Source organism: Sarcophilus harrisii, chromosome X (genome assembly GCF_902635505.1).
Source record: "Sarcophilus harrisii chromosome X, mSarHar1.11, whole genome shotgun sequence".
Lineage (NCBI taxonomy): Eukaryota > Metazoa > Chordata > Mammalia > Dasyuromorphia > Dasyuridae > Sarcophilus > Sarcophilus harrisii.
Window position 1 is genome coordinate 25174365 of NC_045432.1, and position 16339 is coordinate 25190703.

General features: G+C 47.0%; 1 protein-coding gene across 1 annotated transcript; it reads left to right on the forward strand.

Moving 5' to 3' along the window:
- The first annotated feature begins 488 nt into the window (after nt 1-488).
- On the forward strand, nt 489-15063 carry LOC116419028 (basic proline-rich protein-like). Its single transcript, XM_031945052.1, has 5 exons — nt 489-1014; nt 4739-5303; nt 5904-5949; nt 10871-13072; nt 14255-15063. The coding sequence occupies exons 1-5, from the start codon at nt 489-491 to the stop codon at nt 14258-14260; spliced, it is 3345 nt and encodes a 1114-aa protein (XP_031800912.1). The 3' UTR covers nt 14261-15063.
- The last annotated feature ends 1276 nt before the right edge of the window (nt 15064-16339 follow it).

A 16339-nucleotide genomic window follows, 5' to 3' on the forward strand; every position in this document is an offset into this window, starting at 1 on the left:
GGGCTGTAAATGTTCAAATGGCTTGTGTCACTGTGGAAGCACCAGGTCCCAAGTAACCGGGAGTCACCATGAGGTGCCTTCAAATTTGCAGATATTCCTCTCCCTCCTCCCTCCCCCTTCTCTGTCAGTATCCAAACTCTGGGCAGAGTTCAGACTGTCAAAAATCACAGGGGGGGGGTCGGGGAAGGGCTGGGAGATGGCTTTCATGACTGGTTCAGGAGTGGAAAGTGACAAGGCTGAGTGCCAATGGCAAGCTTTGTCCAAAACCTTGAAGGGCTGTGGTTGGGAACCTGGGGTTGGGGAGGAACATCTCCCTGGGGTGGGGGGAAAAAGGGGCGGAGCAAACAGTATATAAAGCAATACAGCCAGGCGCACCTCACAAATCTTTGGGGCGTTCAAGTCGCTGTAGTGGGTATACCTACTGTGTGACTTGGAGCCACAACTCCCTGGCTGACCACTGGCCAGTGGAGGAGGGCCCCTTTTCAGCCATGCTGGCTCCTGGGAGTCAGCACCAGGGCCAGGGCCAGGACCAGGACCATATCCTAGAAGAGAACCCAGAACCCACTGCCCAAGAGCCGTCTGAGGAAGAAGAGAAAGTCGAGGACAAGTCTGAAGCTGAAGAGAAAGTCGACGAGGACGAGGCAGAAGTCGGTGTCGGTGACAGAAAGCTAAGTTCAGAAGAACGCCGGGAAACCCACAGTGATGGAGAGCTGCTGTCACTGCCGGATGATGGCCAAAGGCCAACAGGTACCCCACCTCAAGGCCAAGAGCTGCCTCTGCCACCGGCTACCCCAGCCGCGGCTGACCCCGCAGTCTTGAACCCAGAGGGGTACCCAAGGCTTCCTGATTTCCAAGCGGGTGGCATCCGTGCACCCACCCCGATAGCTGTAGCAATCCCCATCCCAGTGCAAATCAGAACTGAATCCGGCCGCTCCAGAACCGTACACGTGATCGCTTCTTGCTTCATCGATGGACTTATGGAACAGAGTTCGGGTCAACAAGCAGCTAGAGAAGGTAAGGTCCGGCCCCAAAAGGGGGTAGAGAGTCCGGACGGGGAGTTAGGGACCTGCGTCGCGGAAGGGAGCAGGAGGGCTTCTTAGGCTAGTAGGTCTTAGCCTCAAACCTAACGGTTTGCGAGGCCAGGGGTGGGGGGGCGCGGGACTTTGAAACTTTTCCACAACAAACAGTGGAAGTAGACTTTTTTTGAGGGGGGGGGAATTGGTGGAATAATCCAGAAATTTATGGATTGAGAGCAATTGGGAAAGCCCCTCAGGCTGTCAACCAAAGGGGAAGAGGAAGGGTCACAGAAAAAGAAAGCACTGAGATGGTTTCCGGTAAGGGAGGAATAATTTTGGGCAGGCGGCCCCCAGTTTTTTTAAATCAGATCATGCGAACTGGGGTGATCCTCCCTAGAGGGGAGGTCGTAGAGGAATCTTGGGGTTGAGGGGAAGGCGTCGTCCCACTTTCTCCTCAGGAGATCAGTGGAGGGGGATGGTGTTGAGGTATAGTAGTTAAGGTGCGGCACGGGGTTAGAGAGGGCCTCGAAAAGGCTAAGCGCGTCGACGAATGTTAGGGGTGAGGGAAAGGAAAGAAAGGCGTCCCATTTTCTCCTCAGGAGATCAGTTGGGGGAAGGGCGCAGTTGGGAGAACGGCACTTCAGTGGGGTTGGGGGGGGCGGTTTTGTCAGATGCTAGGTGATATTGGTGATTTTAGTGGAAGTTGGTGGGTTTAGTGGAAAGCCTTAGAAGGCTAAGGTTGTCGACAATGGCGATGGCTTTGATGGTGGGGGGGGGGGGCAAACAGTGTTGAGAGATAATTCAGTGAGGGAGGGCAGTGTGGGGGGGATGGTAGTTCAGTGGGAACCATTACAAGGCTAAGCACGTCGACTAATGTTGGGGGTGAGGGAAAAGAAAGAAGGACTTTGTCCCATTTTCTCCTCAGGAAATTAGTGGGAGGGTACAGTTAGAAAAATGGCGGTTCTATAGGGGGCGCAGTTAGGAGAACCGCAGTTCAGTGAGGTGGGGGGGGGTCGGGTTTTTTGGATGCTAGATGGTATTGGTGGTTTTAGTGGAAAGCCTTAGTAGGCTAAGGTTGTTGACAATGGCGATGGCGTCGACGAGGGAAAGAAAAGAAAGGCGCCTTCCCATTTTCTCCTCAGGAAATTAGTGGGAGGATACAGTTAGAAAAAATGGCGGTTCCATAGGGGGCGCAATTGGGGGAATGGCAGTTCAGTGAGGTGGGGGGGTCGATTTTGTCGAATGCTAGGTGGTATTGGTGGTTTTACTGGAAAGCCTTAGTAGGCTAAGGTTGCTGACAATGGCGATGGCGTCGTCGAGGGAAAGAAAAGAAAGGCGCCTTCCCATTTTCTCCTCAGGAAATTAGTGGGAGGGTACAGTTAGAAAAAATGGCGGTTCCATAGGGGGCGCAATTGGGGGAATGGCAGTTCATTGAGGTGGGGGGGTCAATTTTGTCGAATGCTAGGTGGTATTGGTGGGTTTAGTGGAAAGCCTTAGTAGGCTAAGGTTGTTGACAATGGCGATGGCGTCGTCGAGGGAAAGAAAAGAAAGGCGCCTTCCCATTTTCTCCTCAGGAAATTAGTGGGAGGGTACGGTTAGAAAAAATGGCGGTTCCGTAGGGGGCGCAGTTGGGAGAATGGCAGTCTGGGGGAGGGCAGTTTTGGCGGATGTTAGTTCAGTGTTGGTGGTGGTGGGGGCCCTTATAGAAGGCTAAGGATGTCAATGGTAAATTGTAGGGGTGAGAGAAAGGACATGAAAGGCACCTTCCCATTATCTCCTCAGGAGATCAGTGGGGGGGGCGGAGTTAGGAGAATAGCACTTCAGTGGGGGGGGCGGTGTTGGGAGAACTGCAGTTCAGTAGGGGGCGGTGTTGGGAGAACTGCAGTTCAGTAGGGGGCGGTGTTGGGAGAACTGCAGTTCAGTAGGGGGCGGTGTTGGGAGAACTGCAGTTTAGTAGGGGGCGTGGTTGGGAGACCGGCAGTTCAGTTGGGAGGGTGCAGTCTAGAGAACGGCAGTCCAGTGAGGGAGCAGTTTTGGCCGGTGGTGGATCAGTGGCCAGGAAAAGGTGAAGGGTGCTAGTTCAGTGGGCTGGGTTGGTGTTGGAGGATGGGGGTTCAGTCAGGGGCGGGGGTGTCGAGGAATGTTAGTTCATTGGGGGGGAACGGTGTTGGCGGATGCAATGGGAGCCCTTAGAAGACTCAGGATTTAGTGGAAGTTGGTGGGTTTAGTGGAAAGCCTTAGAAGGCTAAGGTTGTTGACAATGGCGATGGCGTCGACGAGGGAAAGAAAAGAAAGGCGCCTTCCCATTTTCTCCTCAGGAGATCAGTGGGGGGGGGGTGCAGTTGGGAGAACTGCAGTTCAGTGGGGTGGGGAGTCACTTTTGTCGAATGCTAGGTGGTGTTGGCGGTTTTAGTGGAAGTTGGTGGGTTTAGTGGAAAGCCTTAGAAGACTAAGGTTATTGAGGATGGTAATGGCTTCGACGAATCAGGTGAAGGAAAGGAAAGAAAGGTGTTTTCCCATTTTCTCTTCAGAAAATCAGTGGGGGGGGGGCGGAGTTGGGAGAATAGCACTTCAGTGGGGGGGTGTTGGTGGGTGCTGGTTCAAGTGGGGGGATGGATGCAGTGGGACCCTTTAGAAGGCTAAGGATGTCAACGACGAATGTTGGGGGTGAGGGAAAGGAAATGTAAGATGTCTCATTTTTTCCTCAGAAAATCAGTGGGGGACGGCGGCATTGGGAGAACCAAAATTCAGTCGGGGGGGGGTTTGGCAGATGGTTCAATGGGGGGAGGTGTTGGGATACTAGTTCAGTAGGCGGGGCTGGTGTTCGGGGCTGGTGGTTCGGTGAGGGGGAGTGTTGGGAAATGCTAGTTCAGTGGTGGGGGACGGTGTTGGAGGATGCAGTGGGAGCTCTTAGAAGGCTAAGGATGTTGCCGACGAATGTTGGGGGTGAGAGAAAGGACATGAAAGGCGCCTTCCCATTTTCTCTTCAGGAGATCAGTGCGGGAGGGGGGGTGGCATCGCGATAACGGCAGTTCGGGGGGGCGGTGTTGGGCAGTGGGAGCCCCTAGAAGGCTAAGGATGTAGACGATAATCAGTGGACCTATCTTGGGTTTTAGGGGAAAGGAAAGGAAGACATCATCCCTTGATAGAGAGGGGAAGGGAGAGAGTTTGTGCATTTTTTTCTTCAGAGGTGATCATGGGGCGGGGGTGGGAAAGGAGGCAATTGGAAGAGGAGGGTTGGGGGGGCAGGTTGATAGCATGATAGTGGGTCCCATTTCAGCTTAATTTAACAATCCGCGCGAGGGACTAGTAGGGAGCCTTCATTTTCTCTACAGAGAACTTTGGGCTGAGGTGAGGTATTGGGGTTGGGCGTCTTACCCCATACCTTTGGGTAGCTATCGGGGCTTTTAGACTCCTCCATCTTTCCTCTAAGGGACAGCACTGAGGCCGAGTACCGGTTAGGGTAGGTGGATGCTCAGGCAAGAGCCGAACAAGTTCGCCATTGCTGTGAACTAGGAGGGGGAAGGGAGGAGGGCAGCGAGCCCCTAGAGTTCCTACCAAGAGCACGCTAAGGTGCTGGACTTCTCGGTCTCTCTTTTCCCCACACCCAAGGCAGGAAGTCCCTTTCTCCAGACTCTGTTGTGGGCCTCGGAGTGGGGAAGGCTGGCCTTGGCCCTATCCCTCCAGGCCCTTAGTGATCGAGGCCGTTTTTCCTTTTCCAGATAACGAAGAGCAGCGCCCTGCGGAGGCAGGAGGGGAAGGAAGACATTCTGACGAGGAAAGACCCTCTGAGATTGGCTTCGCTGGCTTGGGCTTGGGCCTGGGCTTCGGCGCCGAGGTTCAGGCCGGGCTGGAAGAGCTCATGGAGGCCGGCTGGATCGGAGGAGAAGAAGGAGCTGCGGCATCTGCCGCCGCCGCAGCAGCAGGAGCCGCGGCGGCGACAGCGGCAGTGGTGGCCGCCGCAGCAACAGGTGGAAGAAGAAGCCGAAGAAGAAATCGAAACAGAGCCAACCAGGAGGAGCAGGCTGGTGGAGCCGAGGCGCCCAACGTGGGCAACCCACCAGCCTCGGCAGCCCCAGGAGCCTCGGCGGCCTCATCCACGGTCGCGACCCCAGTGAACGAAACAGCCCCGCCAGTCGAACCAGACCTAGCAGAGGGAGCAGGAGCCAGGCTGGCCCAAGCCCCCGCAAAGAAGCCACGCAGCGAACGAACCACCTTCACAGCCCTCCAGCTGGAAGAGCTGGAGCGGGCCTTTCAGGAGTGTCAATACCCGGATGTCTCAGTCAGGTAAGGAGAGAAAGGAATCGGCGGATCCACAGATGGGAAGCAGCCTGGGGCCCTCCCTCTCACTCCCAGCCCACTCATCCACTCTCTGTGCCACACCTTCACCCATATTTTCTCCAATGACTTAGCAGTCTAACCGGCCCGAGCTGACTTTTTCCCTTTCCCTCCTCATTGGGTGTGGCCTTGGGGGTCTTCATCATAAAAAGTGCAGAGACTTTCTGGCTGGAAATTAATTGTGGACTCCTGCCATGATCTGCTGTTTTATTGGAGGTGAGGAATGCCCGGTGTGGGACCTCCCTCCACCGACACAAGGCCGCAAACCGATACATAAATCGAAAAGAATTATCAATTCAAACTTAGTCAATAAAAAAGCCGGCCCCCTTCCCACTTCACTTTAAAATATCCAATCTAAAAGACTCCTTAATTGAGTCTCCAGATGAGTAGGAAAGAAATTCATTTATGTTTCCATGTCAGCCCAACCGAGAAATAGAAGACAAATGTGTGAATAGTCTTTTCTCCAACTCCAAGCCCCATTCTTAAACATTTGGGTTTTTGTTTTCTGTTTGTTCATCCCTTCCTTTGTTTTTGTTTTTTTTCCCACAGAGAAGAATTAGCTCTTCGCTTGGATCTTACTGAAGCAAAAGTTCAGGTCAGTAGACCTAAGGAATACATTAGGAAGGGCGGCTACCCCAAAACATGTCAGAGTTTTCGCCTCCCTCCCCCTTTCCCCTCCACACTTTTTCCTTCTATGTATTTTTATTTACACTCTTTGGCTAAGACATCTAAAGAATGGGTAGAGGGGGTAGATGGAGCAGTAGACTAGGGAAATGATGTATTTCAGGTAAGGGATATATCAGATACGTTCTTTTTTTTTTTTTTTTAAATTTAATAGCCTTTTATTTACAGGTTATATGCGTGGGTAACTTTACAGCATTAACAATTGCCAAACCTCTTGTTCCAGTTTTTCACCTCTTACCCCCCACCCCCTCCCCTAGATGGCAGGATGACCAGTAGATGTTAAATATATTTAAATATAAATTAGATACACAATAAGTATACATGACCAAAACGTTATTTTGCTGTACAAAAAGAATCAGACTCTGAAATATTGTACAATTAGCTTGTGAAGGAAATCAAAAATGCAGGTGGGCATAAATATAGGGATTGGGAATTCAATGTATGGTTCTTAGTCATCTCCTAGAGTTCTTTCTCTGGGCATAGCTGGTTCAGTTCATTACTGTTCCATTAGAAATGATTTGGTTGATCTCGTTGCTGAGGATGGCCTGATCCATCAGAACTGGTCATCATCTAGTATTGTTGTTGAAGTATAATAATGATCTCCTGGTCCTGCTCATTTCACTCAGCATCAGTTCATGTAAGTCTCTCCAGGCTTTTATCAGATACCTTCTAACTCCCTACTTGAAATAAATGTACCCCAATGATGAAGGAACTGATCCTTTAGAATATAAATCCTTTGGAACAAGGATTGGTTTTTGTTTTTGTTTTTGTTTTTTTAATATTCCTAGTGCCTAGAACTTACTAAATACTTGTTGATTGATCTACTCCTTGATAAATGCAATTCAGCATCTTATAAAGTTAGATAAGAAGGTAAGAGACTTTAAACCCAATGTATACATTAGACACTTTTCAAGTACCAGAGGATGTATGGCTAGGACTGAAGCCCAAATCGTAAGCCAAAGGGTTACCTTACCAGGGAAAGTTCTACTGAATTAAATGACTTCTCTCCCATTGAAATTTAAAATATTTAGAACTAGTCTAGGACAACTAATTGGCTAGAATAGAATGCCAGGCCTGAAGTCAGAAAAACTCATCATCTTGAGATCAAATCTAGCCTCAGACACTTACTGGCTGGCACGGAGCCCCATTTACCTCAGTTTCCTCAGCTGTAAAATGAGGAGATGGCCAACCACTCCAGTATCTGCCAAGAAAATCCCAAACGGGGTTAGACTCCACTGAAATATTCACCAACAAAGAATGAGTCTAGAAACTAATCAGTCCACAAACACACAACACTAGTGAGTGTAAAAATAATATATAATAAATTAACCTTTCAATTGATAGGAAACACAAGCCATGAGCCAAGCAGCATCCCAAACTTCTGTTTTCCTAGGACTCTATTGAGTCAACAAGACCTGAGGGTTCTAGTTTAGACAGTTCTAGAACTCAGAGCAAAATGAGAACCAATTTTATGTTCAATGTCCACATTTTATTTGTGGATTTTTAATAATTAAATTAATTTAATAATTAACTTACTATAGAAAACTTCAAGAACAAGTAAAAAATAATTTGGTAGGTTTTTTTAAATTGACTTGGACCCTCTAATCCAAACCAGCTTCTCAGTTATTGAAAGTTTGCTCCTTTACAAGGCAAACTTAGTTTCTGCATAAATTTGCACTTGCCCATTTACTGACCTAGTCAGAGCCAGAGGAGACAAAGATGAGAAAATAGACAAAGGGGGCGATTATGAGGCCTTTTGGTTTCATCAACTCTCTCTCTGGGAACAACCAGAAAGTGTTTTTTCCCCCATCTTCCATTTTGGGTCTTAGTTCTATACACTCAAACTTGCATTTCCCAAGAATAAGGAATGAAATGTCTGGGTGCCAGGGAAGCTCCTTTCATTTCAGCCTTTGTGGTTGAGAAGCAACTTCTAACTATTCTTGCTTTTCTACCCTAATCCTTTTGGAGCAGGTATCAACCAATGATGACATAAGGCTGGTTTGATTTTTTTAAAAAAATAGATAAATATATTTTGAGAAATGAGACATTTATATTTATAGGATATATTTGTTTTTTTTAAATAACAAAATAGATTTAGATTCAGATCATACTGGTAGGACAGGTGCCAGCCAGCATGGGTAAAGAGCAGTTCCTCACTGGGAGTTCCAAAGAAATCACAAACTTGGTGGGATTTTTGAATTAAAAAAATCTTGAATGATACTTAAAATAGACATTTTTATCCTACACATATATTTGTGTACATTTACATTTAGTGTATGAATATTCTTATTACTATAATTATATTGATGTGATATATAATCTATGAATATATTTATACTTGTATCGTGTAAAGTTGCAGACCTGGTACCCCTCTACATTGGGAGACTTAGTTTTCATGGAAGCCCCTTATGCCAATGATAGCACAAGTCTGGTGTACTTTTAAAATATTTAGATTTTTATATAATGATATAATTAGTGTACGAATACTTTATTACTATAATAATTATATTGATGTGATATATAATCTATGAATATATTTATACTTGTATCGTGTAAAGTTGCAGACCTGGTACCCCTCTACATTGGGAGACTTAGTTTTCATGGAAGCCCCTTATGCCAATGATAGCACAAGTCTGGTGTACTTTTAAAATATTTAGATTTTTATATAATGATATACATTAGTGTACGAATACTCTTATTACTATAATAATTATATTGATGTGACATATAATCTATAAATATATTTATACTTGTATCATGTAAAGTTGCAGACCTGGTACCCCTCTACATTGGGAGACTTAGTTTTCATGGAAGCCCCTTATGCCAATGATAGCACAAGTCTGGTGTACTTTTAAAATATTTAGATTTTTATATAATGAAAGAGTATATAAGATATCACATCATATACAATATAAATGCATTTAGATATATGTGTGATATGAACCAAGGGTTCTTTATGCCAATGGAATCATAGGGCCACTGTAATTTTAAGATACTTAGATTAAACACACATTTTAAATTTATAGAGATACATTTGATAAATGTGCACAAGTATTTATAAAGCATGAATCTTTTTGGATTTATCAAACACATTTGCAGAGCAAATGACGGTTGGCAGGAATAGAGGGAATTGCTATACTGGGAATTCCCTTTGCAAATGTATAATTTTAGGTTTAATACTTTAATATATAGACACACATAATATATTGCTATGGGAATATGGGAAGTTGAGGGAGGGAAGGCATTCCCTATGCAAATGTATACTATTGAGTGTGATCTTATGTATGTGTGTATTATATATTTTTAAAGCAGCTGTATGATACACAAATTTCAGGGAGGAAGGCACTTCCCTATACCAACGAAATAAAGAATAAGTTCAGTATGATTTTAAAATATTTAAATCAAATATATTGCTACTCCTACAAATATATATATGCATTTATAAAGCAGGAATTTATTTAAATTTGCATAATGTAACACTGAAGAGCAGATGCCAACCTTCATAGTTAGAGAGAATTTCTGTTCTGGGAGTTCCTTATACCAACAGAAATCATAAATCTGCTCTGATTTTTTTAGTAGTTAGCTGAAAGCAGTAAAAGATGGAGATTTCTCTAAGTTCCCATGCAAATGCTGATGTATAGAGACCTACACTGATAGAAGAATTTTCTCTGTTTAGAAATCTCTGTCAACACAAACAAATCTGGTGTGATCTTTTAATATTTGGATTTCTGGAATATGTAAACCATAAAGACATTTAGATGTATCTAATTTGGAAAGTTGTCAGAACAAGTGCCCACCCTCCATTTGGAAAGGAAATTTCTGAACAAGGAGTTCCCTTCACGGACAAAAATCACAAGTCTTGTGTGATTTTTAAAGTATCCATATTAAAATATAGATTGCTAGGTTTATACTGACATTTCAGTTTATATAACTGATAAAAACAATTATCAATTGTTTACTTAGAAACTATATTTATGAAATATATTAAAATGCTATCAAAATATAGCAACCAAAAAACTCTGGCAACCCATGCCATACTTGACTTTGATTCTCTTGTTTTTTTCGGTCAGTTAATTTTGTTTTGAAAATGTCAAAAGGGGTGCTTTGGTGACAAAATTGGGCCTTAGCCCCCCTCATTTTCAATGCCCTATAGAACATGTAAGAAATCACAGCATCTGACCAGCCTAAAATGGAGCCTGAGTCACGAGGCACCCATTTTCGGATGGAAAACAGAATATTTGCTTATTGTGGCAGTGGCAGAAATAGCACTTTGCCATCATCAGAAATGGCCCAAATGGAAACAATCAAAGTCAGGGACTAGATCGCAAACTTGCTTGCTTAACAAGTACTTATTTAGACGCCTCGGTTTAAAAAAAAAAAGAAAGAAAGACAAAGGTAGCTAGTTTTGTTCTGGTCTCTGTCACCTGAGTTTAAACTCTTAAAGCTCTCTAGCACTAGAGCTGGAAGGGACTTCATAGGCCATCTAGTCCAATTCCTTGAATTCACAGAAGAGGAAACTGAGGTCCAAAATCGGGAAGTAACTAGAACATTGATGCCCAATGTTGTCAGACTATGTGTCCTCGATTCAGGACTTGGGAAATGTGATCTCCATCGTATCCCTCTCCCCAGCCCTTGAAATCTCACATTGTGAAGGAAAACTAAGGCCCTCTCCCCCCAACATATTCCTTGGTTCTCTATTAGAATCCTGGAAAGAACATGGGACGATTTGTGCATGTATATAGCATGTCTCGTATCTTAAGATTTTCAAGGCTAGTTTTAAGGCCGTGACTTCTTGGTACTAAAATGACTCTTTTCTTCCCTTCCTAATGAAGGTTTGGTTTCAGAACCATAGGGCCAAACTGCGCAGGACGGGAATGTTCAGAAATTTCAACGACTCAACCTTTGAGCCGCCCCCAAACTACTTAAGAGATGCCCAGTTAATTGGAAACCATTTCAATGCTCTCTGGAGAGGTATGCCTTACGCGATGCCCATGCTACACATGATGCCGCCCATTGCACCACCCATGCCGCCACCTGTGCCGCCACCCATGCCGCCACCTGTGCCGCCACCCATGCCGCCACCTGTGCCGCCACCTATGGTGCCGCCCATGGCACGACCTCTGGTGCCACCCATGGCTGCACACATGATGCCAGGTTTGGTGCCACGTATGGTGGTACCCATGATACCACGCATGGCTATGCCACCCATGATGCCACCTATGATGCTGCCCCATGTAGCACCACCTATGATTCCACCCATGGGACCATTTATCCCACTAGGTATGCCACCACGTGTAGCAGTACCTCTAGCTCCACTTGTAGTACCACGTTTAGTAGTACCATATGTATTTCCACCTGGAGCTCCACCTGTGGCACCATTTGTAGGCCCAAACCCAAATGCAGCACTTGGCATACCACCACCTGGAGCTCCACCTATGGCACCACTTGTAGGCCCAAGCCCAAACGCAGCACTTGATGCGCCACCACCTGTAGCTCTACCTCCAATACCACTTAGAGCAGCACCCATAGCTGCAGGCCCAGGCCCAGATGTAGCACCTGCAGGCCCAGTCCTAGATGCAGTACCCTCAGACCAAGGCCAAGCCCGAGACGCAGCACCTGTAGCCACAGGCCCAGGTCCAGACGCAGCACCCGAGGACCAAGGCCAAGCCCGAGATGCAGTACCCACAGCCGCAGGCCCATGCCCAGACGCAGCACCCGAGGACCAAGGCCAAGCCCAAGATGCAGTACCCGCAGCTGCAGGCCCAGGGCCAGATGCAGTACCCACAGCCGCAAGCCCATGCCCAGACGCAGCACCCGAGGACCAAAGTGAAGCCCGAGATGCAGCACCCGCAGCCACAGGTCCAGGCCCAGACGCAGCACCCGAGGACCAAGACCGAGACACAGCACCCGCAGGCAAAGGCCCAGTCCCAGACGCAGCACCCGAGGGCCAAAGCCAAGCCCAAGACGCAGCACCTGCAGCTGCAGGCCCAGGTCCAGACACAGCACCCGCAGGCCAAGACCGAGCCCAAGACACAGCACCCACGGGCCAAAGCCAAGTCCGAGAAGCAGCACCTGCAGGCAAAGGCCCAGGCCCAGACGCAGCACCCGCAGACCAAGGCCAAGGCCGAGACACAGCACCCACAGGCAAAGGCCGAACCCGAGAAGCAGCACCTGCAGGCAAAGGCCGAGCCCGAAATGCAGCACCCACAGGCCGAGCCCGAGACGCAGCACTTGCATCCGCAGGCCCAGACGCAGCACCCAGAGACCAAAGCCGAGGCCGAGATGCAGCACCCGTGGGCAAAGGCCGAGCCCGAAACAAAGCACCCACAGCCGTAGCACCCACAGGCCCAGACGCAGCACCCTCAGACCAAGGCCGAGCCCGAGACGCAGCACCTGCAGGCAAAGGCCGAGCCCGAAACACAGCATCCGCGGGAAAAGGCCGAGCCCGAGACACAGCACCTGCAGGCCCAGATGAAGCACCCACAGACCAAGGCCGAGCCCGAGACGCAGCACCTGCGGGCAAAGGCCGAGCCCGAAACGCAGCACCCACGGGCCAAGGCCGAGCCCAAGATGCAGCACCCGCAGTTGGAGCACCCGCAGGCCCAGACGCAGCACCCACAGGAAAAGGCCGAGCCCGAAACGCAGCACCCACAGGCCCAGACGCAGCACCCACTGACCAAGGCCGAGATGCAGCACCCACAGGCAAAGGCCGAGACGCAGCACCCACGCGCAAAGGCCGAACCCGAAACACAGCACCTGCGGGCCAAGGCCGAGCCCGAGATGCAGCAACCACAGCACCCGCAGATGGAGGCCCAGGCGCAGCATCCGGAGACAGAGGCCCAGACGCAGCACCCGTGGGCAAAGGCCGAGCCCGAGACACAGCAGCCGCAGCACCCGCAGACGGAGGCCCAGACGCAGCACCCGCAGGCAAAGGCCGAGCCCGAGACGCAGCAGCCACAGCAGCCGCAGCAGCCGCAGCCCCCGCGGGCCAAGGCCGAGCCCAAGATGCAGCAGCATCTTCACGTCAGCACAATGTAAGTTGGAGATCTCTGTTCAGAGGTCCTTCTAACATCTGGTTTAGAAGCTGTGGTTTAAATTGAGCTGTCAGTATCCCTTTCTCACATAGCACAGGCAACGGCTTCATTTTCAAAGTTTGAGAATCTCCAGGACATTTGAAGTTATAGTTATAATATTAAGCTCTTTTTTTTTGCAGCACCCAGTATCCCGATAATAATGGCATATTAACACTCAGCCAACAAGTCCCATGGTACTAGACCATCCTCCCTTTTAACCCCGAGCACATGCTAGATAACATAGTATATGGTCTCTGGCTGGAGACCAGAGTCTATTTTGTTTTGCTTTCTGCAGCTACGGAACTTCCTTGGTTCTACGTGCTAATTCATACCCTAGCTGCTGTCCACTCCTTTAAAGAACGTTTCTGCTAATAGGGCAGAATGGGAAAGAGCTGCCGGTAAACTCTGTTCCCTACCTCTTCCTCCCCACCCCATCTGTGGGAAAGACGGGAGAATCCAGGAGCAGACCCAGAAAAAGATTCTGCTTTCCTTTGTCCCCACCCCAGCCAACAGCAAGACATCGTTGTATTGCCCTCAGCTCAAAGGGAGACCCCGGTGTTTTGCCCTCCATCGCAGGAGAACTTTGACATCTGGGAGATAATCATTCATATTATAAGAATACAATTAGACCTGGACCTTACTTATGTTTGCTTGATAGGAAGTTGCCTAGCTTCGAAACCAAAGCAGGGGGCCAAGAACAGCCAGTCATTTTTTATTAAAAACATGAGTCAGTTTTTGTTTTCCATAGGTTTTTTGGGTAGACATTTAGCAGTACCAAAATACTTAAATATAACTGAATCTACTATGAAGGGACTGGAACCGTAGCCGAGACTATATAAGATTCCCACGTGTATCGGTTTATCGAATATTAAGCATTACAAAGTTTGTGTCTCCCCAGTTGGAAGACCAATGCCATAATTTCTTTTAAAAGAACATATTCCCAGAGCTGCTGATTTTGATTTTTTAGTTTGTTACATTTGTGACAATCAAATGCCAACTAAGATGCTTTCTGATATGGGGGGCAGTAAGAGAGGTGAGGAGTAGGGGGTTCAGAAATGTACTTTGATTGATGTAGACAGAGATGGGAGTTAGGAAGTTCAATCTCTTTTCAATATCTAATTTGTGCTATATTTCCTTTTGTAGAAATGATGGCCCATAGAACTCCCATCAGACCCATCTCTGCCTCCTCTGGATCCAGTCACAGTTGAAAGAAAAAGACAACCAGATCAAAATCTTTCTATTTAAGCATCATATCAGTCTTGCAACCACTCTTTGACTACAAGGAAAAACAGGTTTTACCCATTAGCAAGGAAAAACACCTACATTGAGTCCTTCCATATGATACCCATATTGAGTCCTTCCATAGGACACCCATATTTAGTCCTTCCATAGGACACCCATATTTAGTCCTTTAATATGACACCCACATTGAGTCCTTCAATATGACACCCACATTGAGTCCTTCCCCATAGGACACCCACATTGAGTCGTTCCATCTGGCCAACTGGGCCAGGGCAGGACATGGAAGCAGGAACAACACTACTGTGGGTTATTGATTTAAAAAAAATATATGAGATTGGGTGGTTAGCCCTCTTGTAAAGCCTTCCATATGATGCCCATATTGAGTCCTTCCCCATATGACACCCACATTGAGTCCTTCCCCATATGACACCCACATTGAGTCCTTCCATCTGGCCAATTGGGCCAGGGCAGGACATGGAAGCAGGAACAACACTACTGTGGGTCATTAATTTAAAAAAATATATATGAGATTGGGTGGTTAGCCCTCTTGTAAAGCCTTCCATATGATGCCCATATTGAGTCCTTCCCCATATGACACCCATATTGAGTCCTTCCATAGGACACCCACATTTAGTCCTTCAATATGACACCCACATTGAGTCCTTCCATCTGGCCAATTTGGCCAGGGCAGGACATGGAAGCAGGAACAACACTACTGGGGTTTAATTTAAAAAAATATGAGATTGGGTGGTTAGCCCTCTTGTAAAGCCTTCCATATGATGCCCATATTGAGTCCTTCCCCATATGACACCCACATTGAGTCCTTCCATAGGACACCCACATTTAGTCCTTCAATATGACACCCACATTGAGTCCTTCCATCTGGCCAATTGGGCCAGGGCAGGACATGGAAGCAGGAACAACACTACTGTGGGTCATTAATTTAAAAAAATATATATGAGATTGGGTGGTTAGCCCTCTTGTAAAGCCTTCCATATGATGCCCATATTGAGTCCTTCCCCATATGACATCCACATTGAGTCCTTCCCCATATGACACCCATATTGAGTCCTTCCATAGGACACCCACATTTAGTCCTTCAATATGACACCCACATTGAGTCCTTCCATCTGGCCAATTTGGCCAGGGCAGGACATGGAAGCAGGAACAACACTACTGTGGGTCATTAATTTAAAAAAATATATATGAGATTGGGTGGTTAGCCCTCTTGTAAAGCCTTCCATATGATGCCCATATTGAGTCCTTCCCCATATGACACCCACATTGAGTCCTTCCCCATAGGACACCCACATTGAGTCCTTCCATAGGACACCCACATTTAGTCCTTAATATGACACCCACATTGAGTCCTTCCCCATATGACACCCATATTGAGTCTTTCCATAGGACACCCACATTTAGTCCTTCAATATGACACCCACATTGAGTCCTTCCATCTGGCCAATTGGGCCAGGGCAGGACATGGAAGCAGGAACAACACTACTGTGGGTCATTAATTTAAAAAAATATATATGAGATTGGGTGGTTAGCCCTCTTGTAAAATGGCCCAAAACCATTTATTCCTTGTAAAGAATTGGCCTATAAAGAGAGAATCTTGGTTGTTAAAAGCCAGAGTTGATATCCAACAGCAGAGATGAGAGTCCCAATATCAAGGTTTTTGTTAAAATCCCAGTTCAGTTTTGCAAAGGTACATATGAGATCTCTAAGAAACATAATATTACTAGCTTTCAAACAAACTGCACACTAAAGCAGATAAACCAATGAAATCTCAATTCAGAAAAGTGATTTCATGATCAAATTGTAAGAGAAAGCATAAAATGTTTTGAAATGATCTAAGTTTACTTGTTTCCCATAAATTGTACCTGTATTCTAAAACAAAGTTAAATAAAAGTTTATCAAGCATAAGAACTTATAAGTGTCTTATTTTTTAAAACCCTTTGGGATAGACATCAACTGCAACAACTG

Coding starts and splice junctions, on each gene's coding strand:
- LOC116419028 (XM_031945052.1), top strand. CDS start 489: ATGCTGGCTCCTGGGAGTCAGCACCAGGGCCAGGGCCAGGACCAGGAC. Junction 1,015..4,738: donor TCAACAAGCAGCTAGAGAAG/GTAAGGTCCGGC, acceptor TTCCTTTTCCAG/ATAACGAAGAGCAGCGCCCT. Junction 5,950..10,870: donor TTACTGAAGCAAAAGTTCAG/GTCAGTAGACCT, acceptor TTCCTAATGAAG/GTTTGGTTTCAGAACCATAG.